This window comes from Chiroxiphia lanceolata, chromosome 5, assembly GCF_009829145.1.
Source record: "Chiroxiphia lanceolata isolate bChiLan1 chromosome 5, bChiLan1.pri, whole genome shotgun sequence".
NCBI lineage: Eukaryota > Metazoa > Chordata > Aves > Passeriformes > Pipridae > Chiroxiphia > Chiroxiphia lanceolata.
In genome coordinates this window covers 64,304,281-64,328,767 of record NC_045641.1, presented here as the reverse complement: position 1 = coordinate 64,328,767, position 24,487 = coordinate 64,304,281, and the positions used below count along the sequence as shown (strand labels likewise).

Genomic DNA, 24,487 nt, shown 5'->3' with positions numbered 1-24,487 from the left:
GTTTTCTCAAGTGTTTTTCATTTTTAAATGTGCAGTTGCTTGCCATTATCTATTCTACAGTAACCACTGTGTTGCATTTATGTGTATTTATTCTCTGACTAGTTGAAAATGTTTGTCGACTCCTGAAAGTGAAATAGGTATGTGAATTTGAAGCAAGTGCAAGGGTACATGTGATTATTTTAAGTTAATTTTTAATCTGAAGTGTGTATTCGAGCCCTGGAATTGCCCGTGTGCTTCTGGACAGAAACTCAGAGTTACAAATAAACTTGCACGACTGAGGAAATTTGTATTATTTCCCATGACTTTGCAAGCTTCAGGAAGCATTAAATGCTATTTTCCTTTGGTCTTTTGCCTCCGTGCTAGAATCAGTGCCCAAGCTGGGATACGGCTTTGAATTCTGGACAAATTTTTAGGGTAGAAGCTAGGAGCTGGCCAATCATGGTATCAGTAGGTCAGATTACAGAATGGCACATGGGAAGGTCGGTGCAGGAGGCATCTCTGAGAGGCACCAGCTCCTATCGAGATCCTAATTCCCCGGGAGCCCAGAGCCCCTGCCTCACACAGAGGCAAGATACTGCCAATCAGCTGATTGGCAGCATGTTGCCTCTTTGAGAGGCAGCGTCTGTTGGCTCCTGCAAAGTTCCTGCCAGCATTCTTAAACTCTAATTTGGGAAAGAAAATTACAATCTGGCACATCACCGTTGGAAGGTTGCCGACCCCTGCTCCACACTGTACGAGCGGCAGCTTCAGAGAACAGTGGTATGAAACTTCCTTTGTTCCGTGCGTCAGGAGCAGGCGCCCGAGTGCGGCTCCTCCACGAGGCTGCACGGCCCCACTGAAGGCAGCAAAGGCAATGGAGTTGTCCACGTGTTGACAGTGAACAAATTGTCTATTCCTTTTGTTGCTGGATGAGCCACTAGGTAACCAGATTGATTTTATGATCCCTCACTGAGTGTTCAGGACTGGTGCTTGAAAAAGACATCTTTTATCTGTCAGCCAGTAAATCTCACATTGAGTTGCAAACATACTGGAGAGCTTGAATTCAGCAAGACCGTTTTTATGAATAGAAACATTTTCAGAATAGACACTCTCCTGAACACACAGTTGTTTTACAGGAATTAAAGAAGTCCTTATGGTGGATGGATAAGCCAACTCCGGATAAAATAAGAACCAGACTATACTTTGATCTTCTGTTTGAACAGAACCTTTTAGAAGAACTGAAAAAGTTCTGAGTTTTGTTGGTCTTTTTGCCTTCTTCCTTGCTTTTCTCTTTTCAGGCTTAACTGGTAGCGAATAGTATACAATATGAGATGAGAGGCTTGTTTGAAGTATTATTGACATGAAGTATATCAGATTTGCAATAAATGGTTTTTCTGGTTTATCAGCATTACTCAAGATCTTGGATATTGACGTGCATATAAAGCAGAATCCTCTGTTGACCAAAATCCAAACACCACACCAAACAACATATCAGCTACAGTGGCCACTACTGTTAACCCGGCTTTTCACAACAGCCATAAATCCCAAAGAACACAAACGAAGTATGGGCAAACACTGAGTTTTTCTCAAATTAACGTTCACGACGCTTCCAGGTCATCCAGTAAGTAGTATTCCATCCCTTGTGCCATCTCTGCCTTTTCAGTAACAGCTGATTGATGAGGGGATTCCAGAGGAAGCCGCAGAATATAGTCCCACGGCGATCCTCCTCTAGTCTGAACTTCTGTCTTGGTTTATACAAATCCTTGCTATGTATCAGAGAAGTTAATAACATACAATGATTCAAAGAAAATAGTCTCTCAATGAGAGAAATTGTGGCTGTTGAAACAACAGTTTCACAAAAGGAAAATTCCAGATCCATTGGTCAGTTCTTTCAGCAATTCTGTGCACTTACATGGAGTACTCTATATCTTGAAAGCGCTGTAAAAAATGACTAGTAGATTGTCTTGGAAGCCCCAGAAAATAACTACTGGCTTTTTTTTAGGATTGGGATGCTTAGTGCTAGGGTTCACAAGACCTTAAAGATCTGAGAGAAGCTGGACCAGCACTGGCATTATAAATTGGGGAATTCCTACCCTAAGGTCACCTGTTAGAACCGTTGGGCAGCTCGTCTTTACCTCAGTGATGTTTTCTGTGTCTAGAGATTACGTGATATATATTTTTTGGTGGTGTATGTTGAAATCAAGAAAAGGGTTAACTGTATAGTCAAAATTGCTCAGAAATTACTAAGTAAGTGTCTTTAGAGTGTTTGTTTGAGAGGGTACCCTGATGATACAATAATACTTAGCTCGTACCATAGTGCTGCTATCTTATGTTGTCTTGGCTGAGTGCGTTGTTTAACTGTACCGAAAGAACTGGCTGATGAGCTCTGTGTATATCCTGGTGTGGTTTGACAGTAATACTTCACAAAAATTAACTCTTGCCACTCCTTGAACACTTGAATGGCTTTGAGCAGATATTAAAGGTGTAGCAAACGTATTTTTCAGAATCCAAGGTACTAATTCCAAGAGATTTCTAAATGCCGGGATAAAACTCTGGAGTTTACATGTATTTCCAGCCAGTTTCCTGTCAGGGAGTTCTATTCCAGCCACATCCATTTTCTTTACTAAGGGAATATCTTGTTCCCTTTAACTGGAGCTGCACTTAGTCTCAGATCTGCAAGTGTTTAAAGTGAACAGTGACAGAGCCTAAGTGCCTAAATGAAATCTTGTGATCCCAAGAACCTCTTCTTAGCTTCTGTCTACCCTGATTGTGCTGAAACTTCCCAATTGCATGAGATCCTTAACTTAAAATAAAGTGCACTCAGAAGTGTTGCTGTCTCAGTAGAAATGAACAGAGTAGCACTTATCTTCCTCAGAGATCTCCCGGATCCACAGATGAAGTGCTGCTCTGTGGGAGTTAGTCTCTCCTCTTGCTGTGGGAGGTTCAGATGTGTGTTTCCCACTTTTGAGTAGAGTGGCCCAACCACCAGAATGTCAGGGAATCTGGGACTGGCTGAGATGTGTAATGTTTTTAATGCAATTGTTCAAACTGACCAAGAAAGAATAAAAGAGTAATTTGGCTGCAGAAAGATATTTCTCTCCTAGCTTAATGAATTAGGTAATGAAACAATTTTACTACTTCATCCATGGCCATTTTCATGTAAAATGAAGAGAGGCTATGGAAGAGAGTCTGCAAGTTGGAGGGCCATCTTCTTGGTTGTGTGCTTTACCTGCCATGCTAGTGGATCATCACTGTGGTACTTGACTTTCCCATAAAAGCAAGTTTTCTTCATCTTGTAGCAGCTTCTAGAGGGACTTACTGCATTTCACTGGTTCGTAGCTGCAGCTTTAGTACCTGGAAGCTGGAGCAAGTTTTTGGGAACAGCAGGGTGAGTTTGTAGCCTTCAGGTACAGGAAGGCTGGCCCCAGCTTCACCATTCCCAGGTGTTATCAGTCATTCCTAGTTGCTGAACTGTTGGGTGTGTGGGGCACAGAGAGCTGTAGGCACTGTCCTCCCTTCTTCCTCCTCTGGCAGCACTCAGAGAATTGGTGGTCCCTTCTCTCCTCCTGAAAGCAATGGCCTGATAAGGTCCAAAGGGAGAAGACAGGGTTGAATTGTGGAGTCCAAAGGCAAGGAGCAGTCTCTCAGCAGCAGTGAATTCAAACACCAGTGGGGGATAGTATTTAAATACTGTCCCCACAGTATAATAAGCTTCCTTATTGACTGCCACAGTCAGGCTGTGTCTAAGGCACCTAATTCTATACAGTATATAGACAAGTTATGTGTGTAACTGAGAACAGTGTGTTCATGTATGAGTGACATGTTCCCACTCGACTCTGTAAGGAAGACGCCTGTGATGTTGATTTTTATTTGATTTGGGTATTGGAGTTGTTGGGTAGGTTGTGTTATGGGTGGGGGATGAAGTAGGGCTTGTCAGGGTGCCAACGGGCTGGTTGCTCCCAGGGGCCTGGGAAATATGGGGGCTCCCCCCACACGGGCTGGGCAAGAGCAGGGCAGCTCCAGCTCCAGGCATGGGGCACATCCATGGGGCCAGGCTAAGGCTAGTCCCAGGGTGGACCAGGTTTGGCAGGACTGCAGGGAGCCAGAGACTGGCCCTGCTGTGGCATCACTGGGACAAGGGCTGAGACGGCCTCAGGGGCTGTATTGGAGTCCTGAGCCATGGGTAAGATGGGGGGAGTCCTGGGCTTGGGCTCCAGGCCCTGGCACCTGTCAGTAGGCAGTGAGTTAGACCTGCTGTGTAGCAGCTCCACCAGATGAAAATGGTTCATTTCTTCCTGCTTTACATTTTCTGAATAGTCTAACGATAGGTTTGCTTTCACATCCTTTGAGATTAGTCTTTATTTCAGACAATGCTTTCAACACTAAAAGGGTCATAAAAATAGACAGTTCCTGAGAGCTTAGAAAGAAAAACTGCTAGTCTCTCATCCTTCTCCCTCCCCCAAATTATTTGATAATGGAATGGGAAGCTTTCCCATAATCTTTTGCTTGATTTTTGCTAATATGAACCTGTCAAAGATCGTGGCATTTCCTTAGTGTGTGATGTGGAGCCAGCTGGAACCAAATAATCCACCCACGTTTTCCATCATCCTTGTATCCTGATAGGAGCTTCTGCTTAGCAGAAATGAGAAAATACCTGTTATTTCTTCCTTGCTGTCATGGTGGCCATACTGAGGCTGTTTCCTACTTGGCTGAAGTCTAACAAGATCTGAATAAGTGTGATCAGATGGAAAATAAAGGGTTTTCTGCTTGGAACCCAGGCCTTACTCGTACAGCAGTTCAAGAGACAAGTAATGTAAGAAATTACACTTTCCTTTCCACTCACTGCCCCAAATAAATATTTTCGAGGATGTAGGGGCATTCCTCCTTTGGCTTGAAGATGCAGAGATTTAAGTCTGCAAGAATACATTCCTTCATCCTTAACCTTACTCCTACAGAAAGGAGAAATACCACTGTTTTGTAAGCTTGTGGACCTGCTTACCAGAGAACACGAGTAACTTCTATTATAATTTGAATTGCACTCTTCCTAACAAAACCATCTGCAAGGGTGGACAGCCAATGCAAAATACAGCCCCTCAGCCCTTTGGTTTCAGAGCCTGATGGCTCTGCAGCTGGAGGAAAGAATCTCTTCCATTTTACTTTCCCATTTCCAGGCTCTCTTTTGGTCTGTATTGCATCTATTTTAAGCATTAATGTTTTGCATGTAATATCTCTCAAAGCCTAATCCATTGCTATGGACCCACCTAGTGACGACTTTATAGATACTTTATATTTATAAAGTCACTTTGCACTTACCTTTTTGCGATTTTTGTTAGGTTTGGAAGGTTTTTTTGATGTTTGGAATGGACCACAGTACCCAAAATGAATACTTTCCGTGAATACTTCCTTCATTCATCTCTGTATATTTAAACACTGAGAAAGCAATGACATTTATGTGGCTACCTGTGGACAAAGGCATAAGCACAAGGAGAATGGTCACACTGTTCAGGAGGTAACCACAAATATTATAGGTAAATTTTACATGACCAGAAGTAAGAATTGTCTGTATTCTGAGCGTGAGGAAACTTTTATTCACTGCTATGGGAATGGAAATGTATCAGTATCAGCTTCCAGTTTAGAATGATGCCAAGAGGGATCCTGGTTTGTATTGTAGCTGACTCAGTGAACGTTCTAAGTCTGAAAACTTCTCTAGAAAAGCAAACTGGAAAGAATTAGGCAATCTGTGTGGCTTTCAGCAATAATCTTCTACCTTGTGGCTTTGTGCTGTGATCTGTTGAGATTTTTGGATAGCGAGGAACAGCTCAGCAACATCTGACACTTTAGCAACCAGTGGTAAGTATCTGAAAACCCTAGAAAGGTGCTCCTGGTTTATGCAAGGAGTGACTGTAGTCAGGCTAGTGCCACAAAGATGAACAGAGTTTACTGTCCACATGATATGGGATCCAGTTAAGCACGTGAAATGGGGTCTGTTGCCTTTGTACTGCCCCCATAGATGGGGGTGAGCCTCCTTCCTGCTATTCCTGGGGTTTATCAACCTGCAAATCTGAATAGTCCAGCAGATTTTCTCACTGCAGTCCTCCTCAGGTAGTAAACTCACTGTGTTATATTAATAACTGAATATTCACATATGAGCATCCACTGTGGTACACAGATATTGTGTGTAACAACCATTAAAAACACAATACTAAGAATTTTTCATTGAATATCCTGTACTTTAGGGGTAGGCTACAGGTCCTGCATGAATATCAGAGAGAGGGACAGAGAGATTGTGTATATTTACCAATAACCAAAGTAGTGTTTGCAGATAAAATTTTAGTATAATGAGACATTTTGTAAAAAATGTCTTTTTTAAATAAAAACCATAACCTGTAAGGTTTTGGTTAATTTTGAAACTTTTCCATCTGGTTTCACATGCTTTCTATCCCCCTATGAAAACAGTGCAAGCCATGCACAGTAGCCACACAAAACTCTGCAGTCAGATTTGTAAATGTAAGTCATTGGATCATTTCTAAAAACCCACAGTATTTCTCCTTATATGATCTAGTCCAACCGTGTCCAGAGACTATCAAACCTCTTACATGGTGCAAAATCTCATAAAATCTCTGGTCTGACTCCCAGCTGCAGGAACCCATAGTTCCCTCAGTTTTGGAGAGCTGATCCCATTTCATTCTGCCTTGACAACAACAGGCTCTGATTTTAGAGGCATCCTTGGTGAATCAGTGCATGGTTAAAGTTTATTAACCCCTGAGGTCTTACCAATTTTAGAGTATGGACTTGGCTCCAAGTGGAAGGCTTGGTTTGCACAGCTCAGTATACAGTGTTAGGAAAGGAAGTGTGGTGTTTGAATAGGTGTGGCTTAAAACTGGAGGATGTCGTGATTGTTGCTAGCTAGAAATGCAAGAGAACCCCATCCAAAACAAACATAATGTCTTGGGGATGAGTTGAAATTACATGGAGTAAATTCAGATGTTTTCTAAAAGGCCACCCACATCAAGTTTGTAAATAATTCTTCCCTCAGTACTGTAGAATAGTAGTTAAGGATTGTTTCCTTGGTATTGTAACATAGAATAATAGGTAAAAAAGATAACAGGTTTGCTGAGAAATCAAGTTATTTCCTTGACATATTCTATCACATAAGACTTGAGAGAAATCTAACCTGTAGCCATTCTTTTGCAATATTAAGGATTAGCTACTGTCAAAGAAAAAAGTGAAGGAAAAGTAGGTGCTAAACTCATCAAATGAAGAGCAATAGAGTAGCAGGTAAAGTTAGACATATCAAAATGTGCTACTGGAAATTGATGATGAGCTCAAATAGGGTTGCTAACTTCATATGTAGTCTTTCCTTTTAATATTGGCTTCTAACCTGTAAGGTTGGAGAAAGCAATTTTTCTGCTTCTCTTTAATTGAACAGTAGAATTGATGCTGAGAATTAGTCTAATGACTTTTCTTTCCTTACTTGATAAATTGGTTGAAATAGTAATAAAAAATAAAATTGGGAGGCATATAGATGAGCATTGTGATACTATAGCTATCCATCAGCATAGCTTTTCTAGAGAAAAATGATATAAAGGTAATTCCTTGAGCTTGTCAACAAATAATAAAATATAATCATTGGATTTTTTTTCCTTTAAAGAAAGTTTTTGAAGAAGACCTTTACAAGGGGCTATTAGAAAACTGGTTGTGGGATAGGAGTGCTTTCAAGAATTAAATAGTCTGAGGGACAGAAGACAAAACTCAAAGTGTATTATCAGTCTTTGCTATACAAAAACTGCAACGAGGTATCCAAAGTCTGAGTGTTGTAGGTGGTGTTTCACTTATATGTTTTCATGAATTAAAAATAGCTGTGAACAGTACCTAAACATTTGTGTCTGAGGCAGAATCACTCGAGTCAGGGCTGGAGAAGACAGTAGAGGACTCCATGCAGGAGGGATGGGCAGGTTGGCTACACAAGTGTGGTGCTGACAAAGGCCAAATGCTCCACTTCAGGCAGAAAAACGGATGTGATGATGCTCAATGCCCTGTTCCAGTGTAACTCTGACCACTTGGGAGCAGAAGGGAAGATGGCCTATGTTTCCTTATGGAATACTTAATCAAAGTAGGTGGCATGATCCAAAGACAAGATCCAGTGGTTGAAAGTGGAATAAGAAATAATGCTGAAAATACTAGAGTGACATATGTCAGTAGCAGGTCCTTTCCTGTAGCACTGAGTTTGTGTCTGTATGAGTTAGGATTCCTGAAGAATCTGTATAGCAGAAACAGAAGGAAGCAGTGCAAATTTTAATCTTTATTCAACTGACTTCTACATGAAGAAAGAGCTAGAGACTATTTAGAGAAAAGATAAGTAATAAACCCAGAAGTTTATGAAATAAAGGATGAGATCAATTACTTCTTTTTACTTTTTCAGTTATTACGAGAACGAGTCATTCAGTCAAATGCAAACATATAAAATAGAAAACAGTCTTTTATTCAACTTGTAATTCAGTTTTAGTTCAGAAGTAATGTATAATTATGTACTTTTATAAAGTAAAGTATATGGCAGAGGTAAAGCAGTCAGCAGGAGATGAGGGACAGAAATAAATTTCCCTCCCCATTATAGAACGCTTGTCCAGTCTAAGCCCACCTGGATTCGAAACACCTAAGACTTAATATAGTGGAGAACTGACTCTTGCTTTGAAGCAGGATGTAGTTTGTGTCTGAGGAGGAGTTCTCACTTAAATTCTGTGGTGATTTTTCGAACTATCATAAGAAAATTTGCTTTTATTAAATGAGGTGCATTTCTTTTGTGCAATGAAACACAAATCTCTGTTAACATCATTTTTCATGGCCCTATGTGTCGTGAGCCACAGATCACTATAAAAACTGTGATGTTTTTAGAGATTGTAGGCACAAAACTCTGTGTGGTTGCTTTTGTGCCAAAGGCCTGTCCTAGCTGCATACAGCAGGTTTTTACTTTGACTACAGTATTGAGGCCCCTTTGAGATATTTATGGCAAGTTGCAAAATCAATAAAAAAGACAAGGCCAGTTAAAAAAAAAAAAAAAAAAAAAGAAAAGAAAAAAAGTAAGTGTCTCTGTCTCCTATTTTCCATCCAATTTGCACTTCTGGAGACACCTGCTGCCATTCTATTGCTAACCCAGAATTCCTTAAGAAAACAAGTTTCACCTGTGACATTCTCACTTGTGAAATCCTTGCCCAGATTTTGAACCACATTGCTCTCAAGAAAGGGCAGTGGCTACATGCAAATACCAGGAGAAATGGTTGACAGGACTGATCGTGTGGGGTCAAATGCTAAAAAGGTATGTATGAATGTGATTTCATTTCCTGAAAAAGTGTCAAAGGACGATCTCTGCTGTCTGATGTGGTGACATTCACTGTTTCTGCATTTTGATGTTTTTCTCAGTATGCCTCAGGCTGTTAACATGCAGAAGTTGTCTCATTTATTTTATTTTATTTATTGGACGGGGGTCAGGCACTTTGTAAATTATGGACTGCATTCGCAGTGAATCAAAATATTTGGGTTGCTTGTGAGGTTCAGTCCTTGGCATTGTGTCACTAATTACTTTTACACAACTCTGAAATAATGAAAAGGGAAAATGCATCAAAAGAAAGAGAAATTAAACTTTGTAAAACAAAACAAAAGCCACATTAGAAAGTGTTATTTAAAGGGAAAAGTGGGTGACCAAATGTGCAGTCTGGACTCAGTACAATGTTATATGGCAAGAGAAGAGACACTCAGCTCTGGACCTTCTCCAAGCAGACAAAAATTTATGACATAAATTTTCTTTGATAAACGTTCCTGAGAAACCTCTTTGTATTTTTATCTTAATGAATGTTTGTCTCAATCCAGTGCTTTTTTTTTTTTCCCTCCCATGTTTTTTGGTTTTGAGGTTTTTTATATTTCCTTTCTGATTCTTTTATGTTCTGAATATACCTCAATGGCAACTCAGGAAGATCTGTCTTACAAGCTAATTGGTACTAGAAGGTAGTCAGTCCTGTACCTGGGTTGCATTAGGGCTTTGGAAGAGTGTCCCCAGATATTCCGATTTTCCCATATTTATGCTTCAGAACACTGTAGCAGTATTTTCTCAGTTTTTGCCCATACAAGGTACAGAAGCATTCCCAGGAGCCTTCAGCATGCTACCACGGCAATGTTTCTAGCCTCTAGCTGTCCCATGTAATGAGAGATGAGAAGCAAGAGTTAAGTCTCCATAGAAAGAGCAATAACAACAAGCCATTGGTCTGTTTTATACCATACTTATGTATTTATTTCTCTGTAATAGTGGCTGAATTGAAGTCTGTGTGCTGAATGTAGGAGTTCAAATTTTTGCTTTTACTCAGAAGTGGAAAATCACTTAGAAAAGTGCATCAGAGCACCGTTAAAATAAATTAAGGCTTATGCATGCTTTTGTAAGTTTATAAATGAAATGTAACTTTACATACTCGTTGACTGCTGTTTCAGGTGTAAGATAGCAATGTGTTTTATAACTCCTTCCCTTGCATTTAGTGTCATTAGAATCACCGCTTAATTTACAGATTGATCTTCACAGTGACATATATAACAAGTTAAATATCAATAGAGTGCATTTGATAAACACTGATTTGTATTAGTCTTATCACAGACATAATGCAGGGATCTCATGCAGGGCACAGTAGAAAGGGAATATATTTCCAAATTTGTTGTGAATTTAACATTTCGGTATTTATATTTTTTGAAACACTTACTAGATAGCAGTTACATGAATCCTTATGATTATACAGACTAAAAGGGAATAAAATAGATAAGCAGTTTGTAGAATGTAAGGATGTTACCTTTCTTTGTGTTCTTTGTCTAATTGCAATTGCAGTCATAACTGTAAACTGGTTCACATAGAAGATGTTTCTTACAAAAGACCTAATTCTTCAGTGCTCCTCTAGTAAAAAGTGATTAGCAAATGATAATATAATTCAACAAAGTTTATAAAATGGGAGGGCAACTGTGAATTCAGCTATATATGCTTGAGTCATGCACAACTCCAAAGAGTTGATTCAATCTGGTTAGCTCAGGGTGGCTGTATTTCTATGCTTAAAGTGTCACAAATGATTGTAATGGCACTAGAAGAAAACCACTTCTAGTAAGAGAAGCAGACAGGAGATGTACGTGTGGGTGGGGAGAATTTTGATTGCAAACACCAGAGCAAACCTCATGAACACAAGAGGAAGGCTGGAGTGCCTTCACAAACCCCATGGGACAAGGTGCTGTGGATTATTCTAAAACACCCTTGCACTTTTAATTGCATGTTGCTTGATGGTCAGTGGAAGCAAATCTTTGTTTTAAACCCAGCATCCTTAGTGCAGAGGTTAGTAAGAGCAGACTAGAGTGGGAAAAGCAGTCAGATTAGAAATACAGAGACAAAATATGATGACTCCAACCCTGTCCAGTGGATCAGATAAAGAAAGAAACAGAATTGTTATGGTGGAAGTGATGAGAATGTGGTGCTGAAGGGATTATGAGAGCCAGACAGAAAGACCCACTGGGTTAAGCAGAAAGATCTCAATGTCAGTGCACTGGGAATCATGCTCAACAATTATTACCTACTACAAATAGATCAAAGTTGTGGATTTACGATATTTAGCCTCAGAAGCTTATGTTTAGCTATAAAAGAGGTTGCTTGTTCAGAAGAGACTTGATTTCTACCAAGCACTCCTCCACACACACGCAGCGGGGAGAAAGGGAGTAATTTCCTTTTGATGGGAGCTGGTTATCTGCATGAAATGAGTTGGGCTCGTTGTCAGGGGGTATTGTGGCAGGCATTTACACGTTCAGAACAGTCATTGGAAATGACACTGAAGAAGAACATTCCTGCTGGCATTGTCATTGGGGAGGCTGAAGATCAGATGGGCACTGACAGTAAACAGACCTGTCACTCAGAGAGGAATCATCCCAAACGGGATGGAGGCAGAACAGGGATTCTGTGTGCAAGGTGAGGCCGTGGGCTTCAGTCGGGACGGTATGTTCCATGCAAGATAACTGCGCTGAAAAAAGAACATTAAAAAAAAAAAAAAAAAAGACTTGGAGCAACAGGTTCCTATTTTAGTAACATTTTATGTTGAGAACCTTAACGAGGAACTGTAAATTTGAAATCCAGTTAGCTCCTTAAATCATTTCGAGCACAGTTCCTATCCATGGATATGTTCTCTATTTTTATGACTTTTTTTTTTTTTTTAACTGTCCTGGTTTTATTTAATTTTTTTTTCAAGCTGCTTCTGTGCAGACCAAGAGTACTAAGACAAACAGTAGAGACCCTGTAGCTAACCCACAGTATAGATAAATAATAAAACAAGCTATAGCCAAAATATAGGGGGATAGAGGGGTGAGGGACCAACACATAACACAAAAATCAGGGATGTGTCAACTTTCTGATTTTTCTCATTTTTACAAATAGAAGTTCCTTGTTGCTAAAATAGCTATGTAATTTAATTTTATATGTATTTACGTATGCCATTTTTCATTTCTAAAAAATTCCTACTTAAATTACAGTTTTCAACTATATTAATGTTGAGGTTCCTGTACCCTGACTGATGTGGAGTGGACAGGGAAAAAGAGTGCCAACTTCTTTTTAAAAAATGATTAGGGACTTTATTGTGATATTTAGGGAAGTTTGAATTCAGATTTTTAGATGAAGGTTCAGATTTCTTCTTAAGGGTAGCATCAGTTCTCTTTTAACACGGAGGGTTGCAGATGGTAGGGCCCTGCTGAAAGTGCAAGTAATAGCTGATAAATGAGGGCTTCCCACTTGCAAATGAGATGGTTTTACTTTTTCCTTAAAGAAATTCAGTAAATTGAAAAACTCTAAATAGCACAGAAATTTCAGTCCTCCAGACCGCCTTCTCCTTCTCAGATTTTGCTATACTATATTCAGCGTTCAGGTTTGCCAACACTGAACATGCCTGATGTGGCATTTACATTCCTTAAAAAAAGCATAGATTAGTTATATTTCTAAGAGTTAACTTCTCCTCTTGACACATGTACTTAATTCCCATTAATGGAAATGGCAGCTAGGCATGCACACTGAAAGGAAAAATCTGTTCCTAAGCATATGATCCAAACTGCATTGTAGCTAAACATTTCCATGCTCTGAAGTAAGCATTCATTATTTGCAAGATATTCTTCATAGTAAATGCATCAACCCCACTCCATTCTCCCTCCGCTCTCCCGTAACCTGTTCCAAAACACCCTTTCTTAGAAAGTCTTACAGATTCATTCTTAATGCTGCAGTTGTTTTGAGCGTGTGCCTAAAAAAGAAAATCCATTTAGGATCTTTGGAGTTTTGCATATTTGCTGTGAGAATTTTCCAGTAAATCATTCTGTGGAACATCTTACATTTCCTTGGACTTTGTAGGTCTCTATTATTAAAACCTACAGTGGAAACAACAAAACCAGAAAACCTCTTGTTTGTTTTTTTTTTTAATTTTTCCCAGCACTTCCTTTACTTACCGTATTGCAGTATCTGCCAAAGGCACTAGGCTGAAGTGCTATCATTTGAGGATTAAAAAAAATAAATTAATGTTGCATTTAAGGTTTTCCTTCTGCCAGTATGCTTGTATAAAGACCTGTGAATTCTGTCTGTGCAATATTCCAGAGTTATGGTATTTCTAACTTGAGCTGGGTGGATAATTGATTTTTTGGTTCACCTCTTGAACTGGAGAACCACAATAGCGGGAAAAAAAAAAAATCAGTTAAGCACAAAAATTCATATAGGAGTTTATGATTTGAGTTGTTTCCCCTCATCCAAATGAAAATCAGAGCTCTTTTGTTTAGTTCAACCCAAAGTGCCCTCTTTTCCCAGGACTTGTTTGTTTTGGGCACCCCTTAAAGGAAGCAAAGCAAAAGAAGTGCGGATTCACAGAAATGCTGGGGGAGCTTTCATTTTTCTCATCAGTTGAAGATATTATAACTTATATCTGAATTCTCATCTTGGGAAGAGAGAACTGAATGTGGTTGTTGGAGGTTGCAAGTGGGTTTTATAACTATGACCTGCCCAGTAAAAAGAGGCATATTTATTTATTTATTTATTATGCCTCAAAAGTTTTGCAACAAGATAAAATTTCATATGTTAAAAGCTGGACAGATGTATGTTACATAAATTTTCTTCTTTTTTAGTGGGTATTTATCCCAGTTTCTCAATCTTTCCACTTTCTGATATGTTAACATGTTTGTGACATGTCCTGGCAATTTCTAAAAAGTAAGTCTAAAATTTAATGTGATTTCTAGAAGCATTTCAGAGATTCCCTCGAACCATTTAACTTGCTTTTTTTTATCTCTTGCGATTGTAGTTGAACTTATTAGGAGAACATTATTTTATCAGAAAGTCTATACAATAGGCTGTTAATAATCTAGTAAGTACAGCACAAGGATACAGTACTACAATATTAATACAGTAGCAACAGTAACTTTTTTTTTTCCTACTTTTCAGACCCAACTCTCTTTTTTTACCCCACTCAGCTAGGAGAGGGAGCTCGGTAGTTGCAGAAAATGTAAAATGAAGGAAACAGGGAAGAAGGTGTAGGTACCTGAGCACAAAATGTATTGGGGTAAGAGTAATTGTAAAGCAGGGTATGGGAAAAGAAGGGTTCATGTCAGAAGCATTCAGGGGAATGATCTCTACTTCCTTCCTTTCTTCCATTTCCTCTCCCCTTCTCAGCTCTCCCTCTTGCTCAGTTATCTTAGTTTTCTCTCTCAAAGTTTTTTTCTTTTTTTTTTTCCCCCTCCTTTTATTGTGGTTCTTTTTACTTCTTCCTAGTCTAGCTCATGTCCTCTTCTGTAATTCCTGATATGGATGATGGTTTATAATCATATTAGCTGAGAGCCAGCAACCCAGGAGTGCCATTGTCCTTCCTAGGTATAATACCAGCTTGAGGGGGTATGTGAGCCCTGAAAAAGTTCAAATAGGAAACAATATAGGAAGGGGTAAATGTATGAGAACGGATGAGGGAAGGACATGGTAGAAGCAGGGCAGTTGTGGAGTGGAGCCGAGTTGAAAAAAGGATATGAGAGCTGAGTGGAGCTAACATGCAGTCAAAATAGGGTATTCCTGTTCTATCATAACTGTTGAGATTTATCTTTTTTTTTTTTTTTTCAATAAAAGATGGTCTTCATTTTCCTTCAGCTGGGGCTTCTGTGTAGCTTCACTCTGTAAACTTCTCCCATGGCCAAGTGTGAGGAAACAGGGGAAGTAAAGCAAGAACTGGCAGAGAAGGAACAGCATTTATGGATGGGCAGTGGTGTGCATCAAGGGGAAAATGAAAGACCAAGAAAAGGGGCCCTACAAATTTGAATACAGCAATGAAGTATGTTTTAAACAAATAGTAGATGTAAAATAATCATGTCTCTGTGGGAAAAACAGCTCAAATATTCATATATATGTGTTTCAGCAGCATGAGGACTGTTGTCGACTGTGAGGCACGTGGGATCTTTGTTTCTCATCCTTTTGCTGGAGTTGGCTAACTGTGTCAACTTGGGCAAGCTACTAAGCCTGCCTGCATCTCAGTTTCCTTATTTGAGGCCAAATTCTCCTACTAAGTAGCCTCCTACTCCACACAGAGGTTTGCTGATTTGAATGGAGCCCCTGCGGAGCGAGATACTTTTCAATACAAATAAAGTTTTGGAATCGGCCCTAATTATATTTATTACCTGCAGAGGAGTAATGTGAGACTTAACATGGTTTGAGACCCTCAGATGAAAGAGAAAGTATTTGGAATTGTTCTTTTTTAATCATCTGCTGCCTTTTCAATGTCTACTTCGTGGCTGTCCTAAAAGGGCTAGCTACCAAATAACAAGTGAAAAATCCTTGTACATATTAACTAGGTTTGTCAGGCTCCTATGAATGGACCTCTGTGGAAAATATTACTTGCTAGGGGCTACTGAAGGAAGTTGGTTTACCCTGCCCCACAGTGAGGAGCCATTAGATCTCCCTCATGCCAGAAGTTGACAGATTGTATGCGACTCGGCTCGGAGCGCCGTGGTGGTGTAAGGCAGGCTGGAGGCAGCCTTTGCAGATCCTCTTTTATGAACTGCAACGACGGCGCCTTCGCAAACTTGGCTCCGGCGTTTTGCTCCGCGAATGCTCTTAATGCTCTTCGGGGACGAGGCGCAGAAGTTGCGAGTGGGGTTTGCTCCTCGTGATTAAAACGATCATCTCAGGCTTCCAGCCGATGATGCCTTTATGCCAACACTGGGCTGACTGGCCCCTGCGTGAGCCTGCTGGTTTCTAACATATGCATTGAGAGGGAAAAGGAGCGTATTAAACAGTCTAGCTGTTGGATATTAAAAATAATAAGCTTTTCTGTTTGGCATTTTTTTTAAGCCAGTGGGCATGAAAATGTTGAACATCTTCTGGCCGCTCTGTGCGAATATGTGTGTGTATTTCAAAAGTAAAGTTGCTATCTCTGGGCCACAGTGAGGCAGGGATAAGAGGGAAAGAGAGGGGGCAGTGGACCTAATCAAACTGTTGTGGGGTCAAAACCTCGTGGTTTTTAAAGGCCCTTAATGTTGTCCAGCTGCAAATTAAAGGGGGGGGGGGGAGAAAAAGAGGAGAGAAAGGAATTAGGGCAGGGGAACTGGAAAGAATGGAGAATAGATACGTGGGTGTGTGTGCACGTGTGTGTGAAAGAACAGGGAGACCAATTTTTTTCCTCTTTTTTTTTCTTTCCCCTCCCTTCTCTTACTGCGAGTTCGGTGCCAGGCCGGACACGGGCCGCACAGACTATTGAGGCATTGTGCGCTCCGCTTCCAGAGTAGCCCCCGGCTAATCCCCGCGGCTTGGAGGAGAATTTCCCCGCGGCGTTCTCCCGGTCGCTGCCCCCCTCTCCCCGCCGCCGGGGCGGGCTCGGGCGGTGCAGCCCTTCCCGCCGGGGCGGGGCGGGATGCGGTGTCCCCGGGGCGGGATGCTGGTGTCCCCCGGGCGGGAGGGCAGGGGCTGCCGGCACCTCCGTCCCCGCGTGTCCGAGGCCCGTTACCTGATTGCCTCCTTCGCCTGCTAGATTTTTATCTAGATAATTGGAAGTGCGGCGGAGGCTGCGCTCCGCCAGCCAGCCGAGGGGCTCTGCAGCCGCGCGTCGTCCACCTTGTTATCAGGGGCTGTCTGGGCAGGGGAAATGAGAGAGAGCCCCGGCCGAGGGACTCCTATTGCTCGCCCAGAGTGGGGGGCAAGAAAGGGGAGGGGTGTGTTTAAATAGAAAACGAGAAAAGCCCTAGCAGACGAACGGAAAGTTTATTTTTGTTGTTGTTTGTGCATGCGTGTGTGTGCGTTCGTGTGCGCGCCCGCTGTTTTGGCATGTGGCTACCTTTTCCCTTGCACACAACAGGGCTGTTTGATGGAGTTTGGAGCTGAGGAAACTTTGGGTTTGTTGCCAGGACGGTTCGCAGCACTTTGTGGAAAGCAAGAGCTAACAGTGAGACCGACAGAGTGAGTGACAAGTTGTTTACAGGTTTCCTTGAAGGGGCCTCTGCTATATTTCAATCTGTCAAAGTTGCTTTTCTTCCCTCAGAACAATGCCTGATTGTTGTGCGGGGTGTGTTTTTTTTTTTTTTTTCCCCTCCCCAAAGAGAGAGAAAGAGGGAGAGAGAAAGCGAGAGAGCGGGAAGGGAGGGGGGGAAAGGAATGAAAATTCTTCGGAACACAAATGCCTTTGGTAACATTTTTATGTGTAATCTCCCCTATTTCAACTCCGAGAGTTGATAACTGTTTCAATTTAATCAGTCTGCTCTTGTTTTATCTTCTTTCTCCACTGATCTTCCTCAGCGCAGGGGATTTGCTCCTGGTTTGCCGGTTTAGGTGGATTGTCGGGCTGCCTTTTTTTTTTTTTTTTCCCCTCCCTTCTTCCCCCCCACTCCACCCCCCACCCCTCCCCTACTTATCCCCCTCCACCTCTCCACGTTTTTTTAGGACATTGAAGGAGTTGACTTTTCCCGTTTGGCGGCGGCGGGCGACCAGAATTAAAAGGAAAGGACAGGCCCCCGGAGGTCGCCCAGCGCGGCGGGGGGAGCTGCGCGATCATCCTACTGCGAGCGCGCTGCCCCTTTAAGAGACTGGTCAAGGAGTCCTCGCTCAGAGCGAGCGAGCCGGGAGGGAGGGAGGGAGAGGGAGGGAGGGGAGGGAGGGAGAGAGCGAGCGAGAGAGAAAATCAATCGGTTTAGAAGGTTTGGACTCACTTGACAGGTTCAGTTGGAGGCGACCATAGGTGGCTGCTGTGACAAAGGGAAATTGTGCTTTTCCAGCATGCTAACTGACCCTGATTTACCTCAGGAGTTTGAAAGGTGAGTCGAGTTGTTGGGGTGGGGGTTGTGTGTTGGAGGGGGGTGTCTGTTGCCCTTTCATTTTTAATTATTTTTTTTTTCTGTTTCGTGGTTTGTTTGTTCTTGCATTATTTTTATTTTTTTTTTTTTTTTTTTTTTTTTAATTTACCCGAGCACGCGTGTTCGCGCGCGTGTGTGCGCGGATGGGCAGCGGGGACATGGACACGGGGACGGGCGCGCAACTCCGGCGCTCGGCGGCAGGAGGCCGGGGAGATGCTCCCCCCACCCCTGTCCGTCCGTGTCCCCCTCCTCCATCCCCCCCCCGCGGTACCTCGGCTATTCCAGCGGCGTGTCAGTGACGGGGGGACAGGGGCGGGCGCCGCCGCGCCCCCGGCCCCGCCACCCCGGCGGTGCGCCCGCGGCGCGCAGCTTTGTTCCGCGGCCGCGGAGGCTGCCGTGCCCTCCTCCTGCCCACCCTCCTCTGGCCCGACTGGCCCGCCGAGGCACCTTCCTGGGCAGTGCCTTCCCGCTCCTGCCCGGAGACTCCCCGGGAAGCGATCAGAGGATGCCCGGTGGCGGCGAGGCGGGGGGTTCAACTTCCAACCTCAGGCTCCCGTCAAACTTGGGAAGGCGCTCCGCCGAGCACATGACCTTTTGTTGATCTAGCAGGAGCGATTATTTTTAGGCAAGTTAACATCCCGGCCCTCCGTCAGGAGAACATCTTTCTGCCTGAGGAGAGAGGGGGGAAAAAAGAAAAAGAAAGGAAGAAGTGAAACTCTTGCCTCCAAGTTTTGGCCGTCGCCTCTCTCGCGGAGTGTCAAGAGCGGGGTCTGGGTATGACGAGCGGGGCTTGGGTATGACGTAGATGTGCCCGTCTCCCTCTGCCCGAAGTAGGAGCCTTTCCTGCCTGGAATTAAGTTTTTGCTGTCACTGGCGACGGCTTGTGACCTCCGAGAGTTTAGTCCTTACTTCCTATAATCTGGCACTCCTGAGGGGTTTTGAAGCGTTCTCTCAGGCGCTTGTACACGCGTCCATTGATGGTCCCGCATCCCTTCCCTCCAGCTTCTTTTTTAAAGGTTATTAATAGTCCCTTGTGCGGCTGCAGTAAACAATCCAAACTTTCATTTCTAAGCGGTAAATAAAAGAACGCCAGGATGCGCGTTACTGAGGTTTTTCTCATCTTCGTGAAAGCTACCTCCTGTATAAACATTTGGTTGTATCTGACTATGCAATACAAGCTAGGTGCTAGACCAGCTGGTTAAAAATATGCTAAGTCAAGCTGTTCATCGTTCAAACCTACTGAATTTGATAGTAAAGGCATAGAAAAGAAGGCAAGATAAAAACATTTTAAGTGGGCTGAGGAACACGCATGCAGAGAAAGGACAGGAAAGAATGCTCGAATTAAAAGATCAGAGAAAACTGAAATTGGGAAACGCAGAAAAGAACTGTTTTAACACTTTCAGTCCTTGTTCTGCAACTAGAACGCTTCTTTACTAGAAAGTGGAATTGTCTTGGTCGCTCTACTCCAAGGTCATCTTTAAAACAGTAATTTTTCCAGACTTTCTTGGCATACTCGACGTTTTTCTTTGGTTTGTTATCATTACAATAATAGAACAAAATTGGTTTTGTTTATGTCCACTGTGTTAACTTAGTTCAACTACCTGAGGAAACTGTTACTGTTTCTGATGTCAGGTTTGATCTAACATGATGATGCTGATGTATTTGTCTTGTTCCTACAATCCGTAGATTCAAGTATTTCATATGCTTCATTAAGATTATACATAGAAATGTATAAGCAAGTGATTACGATTATTCTTTGAACTTTGTGATGAACACAATACTTGTAAACTCTGTGAAGCAGAATGAAGTCCTTTCATTTTCCTGTTGGGGGACTTTTTTTTTTATCCGAAGTCTCTCTGCATTATAAATATATGTATATTTATATAAATTTTATATATAAACAAATCAATTGGGACAAAACATGTTCCTTAGAACTAGAATGAGCTTCCCTACTCTTTTTTTTCCCCCCTCTAGGCATACGTTTCATTTTCAGAGATCCCAGCTTTGCTCTTGTAAACATTCTAGTTAAATAATCAATACGCTTCTCTCCTTTTGCTATGCAGATAACAGCAAGCAGCAGAAATGGGAAGCAATAAAAATGAACCTCGGGACGTACAATTTTTTAAAAAAAAATTTTTTTTCAACAATTTTCCCTCTGCAGTTGAAATTGGGAATACAAACCATTATCTTTGTTAATCATTACCATTTGTTTACATTGTGTGTGTTTGACTATAGTTACACACACATACACAGAGAAGGCACTGTCCCTGTAGTACATGTGTGTTTGTCAGAAAACAGCCAAGAGGACGCACTTTGTTTTACACAGAGATGCACAGACCCTCAGACGCAGAAATGCTCACAGAGTTCACGGGTCTATATATGCACGATGCACAGATGATTGTTTTTTTAGACGATTATGTCAGGTTATTTTCTCAGATCCTCAACAAACACAGTTCTCAGAGCACATTTCTGCAGTCGCTTGGGGTCCAGCATGTTGTATCTGGATGACCCGCTTCGGTTTGGTTATTACTGTCCATCTCCCGCTATTCCTTTTTGAACCTGAATAGCAGAGCACAAGGAGATACAGATTTGTCAGGCAAAGTTGTTTGCAGTTCAGATCTCAGAGCGCCTGTATGTATCTCAGGAGGTTGTTCTTCTTTGCCGGTCGCCTTTCCCGTAATATTCCAGCGTATCCCAGTAAACTGCAAACAGTTCAGAAACTTTCAGTCACCCCAGCTGAAGGCAGCTGAACCAAGGGGACTTCTCTTGTGTGTCTGTGGCTGTTATCAGGGTGCATTTATGATACCCACTTGGAATGAAAATGATCCTCAGTGTCAGACGAGGAAACATTCATTAATTCATTCAGCATCACTGGTAAATTGCAGTAGGTTTTGTGAATTAACATGTATAATTAATTACCGTGCCAAAAATGTGAGGGTTTTTGTCCTTTCCTGAGAAGTTCCTTGCACGTCTTTCTTTCTGTTTGTGGCGGTTCAGCTGCTTGATTGAGAGGAGCATCAGAATGTGTACGCTGAGGGGGATGATGTTTGCAGAAACGTTGTAGGAAGAAATTATAACTGGAATCTGCTCCGTGTGTTTCACAGGGAAAGGGTAACTTCTGAGATGTACTCTGTGATGTACCTGTGGCACTCTGAATTGGCTCTGAAGGTCTCAAAAAGAATAACTCTTTTGTTGTTTGATTTTTCTCCCTTTTTTTTTTTTTTTAAGTTGGGTCATTAAATATAACAAGTATGGCCACAATAGAAAGAAAGTTTACTTCATTGAGGAAAAGGTAGAGACAATGCAGCCGGAACCATCGCAGACAGCTAGGAGATTTACAGAATGATAAAAACTCAGAAATGCCCAACATAAAGTTTTAATATCTTAATAAAATCTGATTAATGAAAAATAGATAAAGTGACTGCTTAACAATGTCCCTAGTGTATGGAATGTTCTTAAACCCAAATTAATTACTACATATTTACATTTCTCTGTAGACAGAGAGAGAGGCTACGCTAGGCATCCGGACAGAGTGACACCCTTTCTCTTTCTCATTATTTGCTTTGTTTTTAATTATAATTTTTATTTTTAACATGCCAGTTCAGTACAGTGGTATGCAGCGTTTGTAGAAGGAAGGATGGATTACTGCCTCCATAGGAAAAAAGGAAGAGCTAGAAAGGACAAAAGGCATGGATGGGAGCAGTAGGGATGGGGACAGTAGAACAAGTTCAGCATTTACAGTCACCAGTTCTGTGCTCTCGAAACCTTCTCTGTACTAGTGAATAGCTTGTGGAAAGGAAGGGCTCAGGGATGTAAAGCAACTCTCTGCTAGGAGGAAAAAAATATACTTAGCTGCTTCACTGCTGCACTGCACGAGTCATTTCAGACTCCCACTGAATTTATTTTGGGGTTGTACCAACACTGTCAAATGGAGAAATCATTTTCCTAAAAGGAAACTTTGCGTATTCCTAAGTGCTTTTCTTAGCTAAAGTTACCCTAAAAGCTTTCTTCTGCTGCATTTGCTGAGAATTTTGGAGAAAGAATAATACCTTTCTATTAACCAGCTTGCTCAGAATGACGTCCCACTCTCCTAAAATCTACCTGTGGAAGTAAGAGTGATTATTCCTTCATTTAAAAGCAAACAATGAGATTTCTTTAATATCGGGCTGAATAGCTTTTAACTTCCATTGGGATGTTTTAAGAAAAGGACTTTATTGCTTAAGTTTGTGGTTCTAGGGATCTGAGTTTTGAAGAATATTAAATAGAGTGCCAGTTAAAAGTTTCAGATACGAGTTTTTCACAGTGATGAAAATTAACACAATTTTATTTCTCTGAGATAAGGCTGAAGGAATTAATTCATTTGCCGACTTCTCATTATTGTCCAGCATGCACTAATTTAATTTGTTGTGCTTATGCTTAGCGAGGAAGAAGTTGACTGTTACAGATTATGGATTTTAATGAACATCTCAATAATTTACCAGTTGCTGAAATTGTGAACTAGCCTTGGAAGGCAAAAGCCCAAATGAGAGAGCTGATGAGTGACACACCAGCCCGCACAATTCAACTGTTGTATTCATTGCATTTGAATCAAATTGGGAGTTTGGCATTACTAATTCTGGGTGGCTGGCTCATCATATGCATTCAAGGAGTTAATTAAAACACACACAAACACATACACACAGTCTCCCACCAAGCATCTTGCGGTGTTTATGTGCATGGTGTGTTTGATTGGTACCTTTAGATAGGAGAGGAATTGTTTTTCCTTCTCTTGCTGTCCAGAGATCTTAAATATGTAGCTAGTTTACAAAATATTTACTACTTCTCAGGGAGCTTTTAACGAGCATTTATGGCTTTATCATTTAGGAGGCATATAGTTGAGTTACTTAAACATGAAACTCCCCGATAGGATGGGCTTGTGTGTCTGGGTAATATGGTATATCTGTGGCTGTATAAAATACACTTTTAACAGTATTTATACAGGAAAAAGAGTATCTCCTCCCAAGGAAGATTTATAGTTTCTTTGCATGCTTTTCATACTAGACTTAAAGAACAGGATACCTGCATGTTTGCCTGTCAGATACCTCTATCTTCACAACTGTTGCAGATGTCAGTGTGACATCCTCTTGACTTTCTGTTTTGTTGTATTTTATTAATTTCTTGCTCAGGCCTGGTTATAGCTCAGTTAACTCATATGTGAAGGAGGAAAAAACATGTTGTCATGTTGTACCTGTACACACTGGAGATACTCAATTCCTGCGAATTCTGCTACTGTAGTTAAGAGAAAAGAAGCGCCCACAGCAATTAATCAATAGCAGTAGTATGTCTGTGCTGATGGAAAGGAGTTCATTGTTTAACAAGTAGCATCCCTAGAAGCAAAGAGTTTTTCCCTTTTAAAGTAGCTATGGATTTCTGTATCAAATTTGGAAAATGCATGAAGTCTCCTGTGCTCCCTCCAAAAGGTAAAATTACGTCGCACGTGTGTATATTAAACCCCACAAAACTGCAAATTGAGCAAACCCTCGTCACGTTATTGAATTACCTAAACCAGAACTTACTTCTCGAGCTCTTTGAGACGGGTTGTGGTTTCCTCTGGAGCTTTTCGGCGGGCTCTGGGCAGTGGGCGAGGGCGAGCAGTCGCGCGCTCTTGCACCTGACGGGGACTTATTTATGGTGCCTGAACCTTCCACGTCCCCTCCCGCATAGACCCCCTGGCGAAGCCCCGCCGCCGGCAGCCACCATGAAGTTTTCACCCGCGCCTTTGCCGAGGGTTACGATACCGGGCTGCCGCCTGCCACACGTCCCACCTCTCCCACACCCTACGAGGGGCTGGCTTGGTCCAAGTGGCTTGTGCCTCGCCTGGGGCCGGGGCTGGGCTCTGCCTGTGGCCACCGGGCGCCAGGGCCACGGTGGGGAGCCCAACGCGCCGCAGCCTCCACGCGAGAGACGCTGCTTGTCACCTCCGCGTCGAGCCCAGCCTATGCCAACCTGAGAAGCCAAGAGTCTCTAAAAGTTGTCCCTGAGCCCACATGTCCTTGTGACAGCGTGAAGTTCTGCACGCGGTAGTCGTTGGGAGCGAGCAGGTCTAGACAAGGTTTTGGAAGAATTTTGGTGAGCGCTGCTTGCAGGGACCATGGTACTTAAAAAGAATGTGAGTGAA

The 24,487-nt window shown here is 42.0% G+C and overlaps 1 protein-coding gene across 14 annotated transcripts in view; it reads left to right on the top strand.

The window, feature by feature from the left end:
• The window catches only part of SOX5 (SRY-box transcription factor 5), a 641,540-nt gene that overhangs the window by 327,624 nt on the left and 289,429 nt on the right, over positions 1 to 24,487 (top strand). For 8 of the 14 annotated variants that reach the window (XM_032688190.1, XM_032688189.1, XM_032688188.1 and 5 more), the window contains exon 1: positions 18,130 to 18,291. The exons of 5 other annotated variants lie outside the window; for them this stretch is intronic. In XM_032688190.1, coding sequence (XP_032544081.1) covers positions 18,254 to 18,291 — 38 coding nt within the window. In that variant the 5' untranslated portion in view covers positions 18,130 to 18,253. Of the gene's footprint in view, positions 1 to 18,129; positions 18,292 to 18,963; positions 19,105 to 24,487 lie in introns of those variants that run through there. One more of the 14 variants, XM_032688186.1, reaches the window with a different exon arrangement.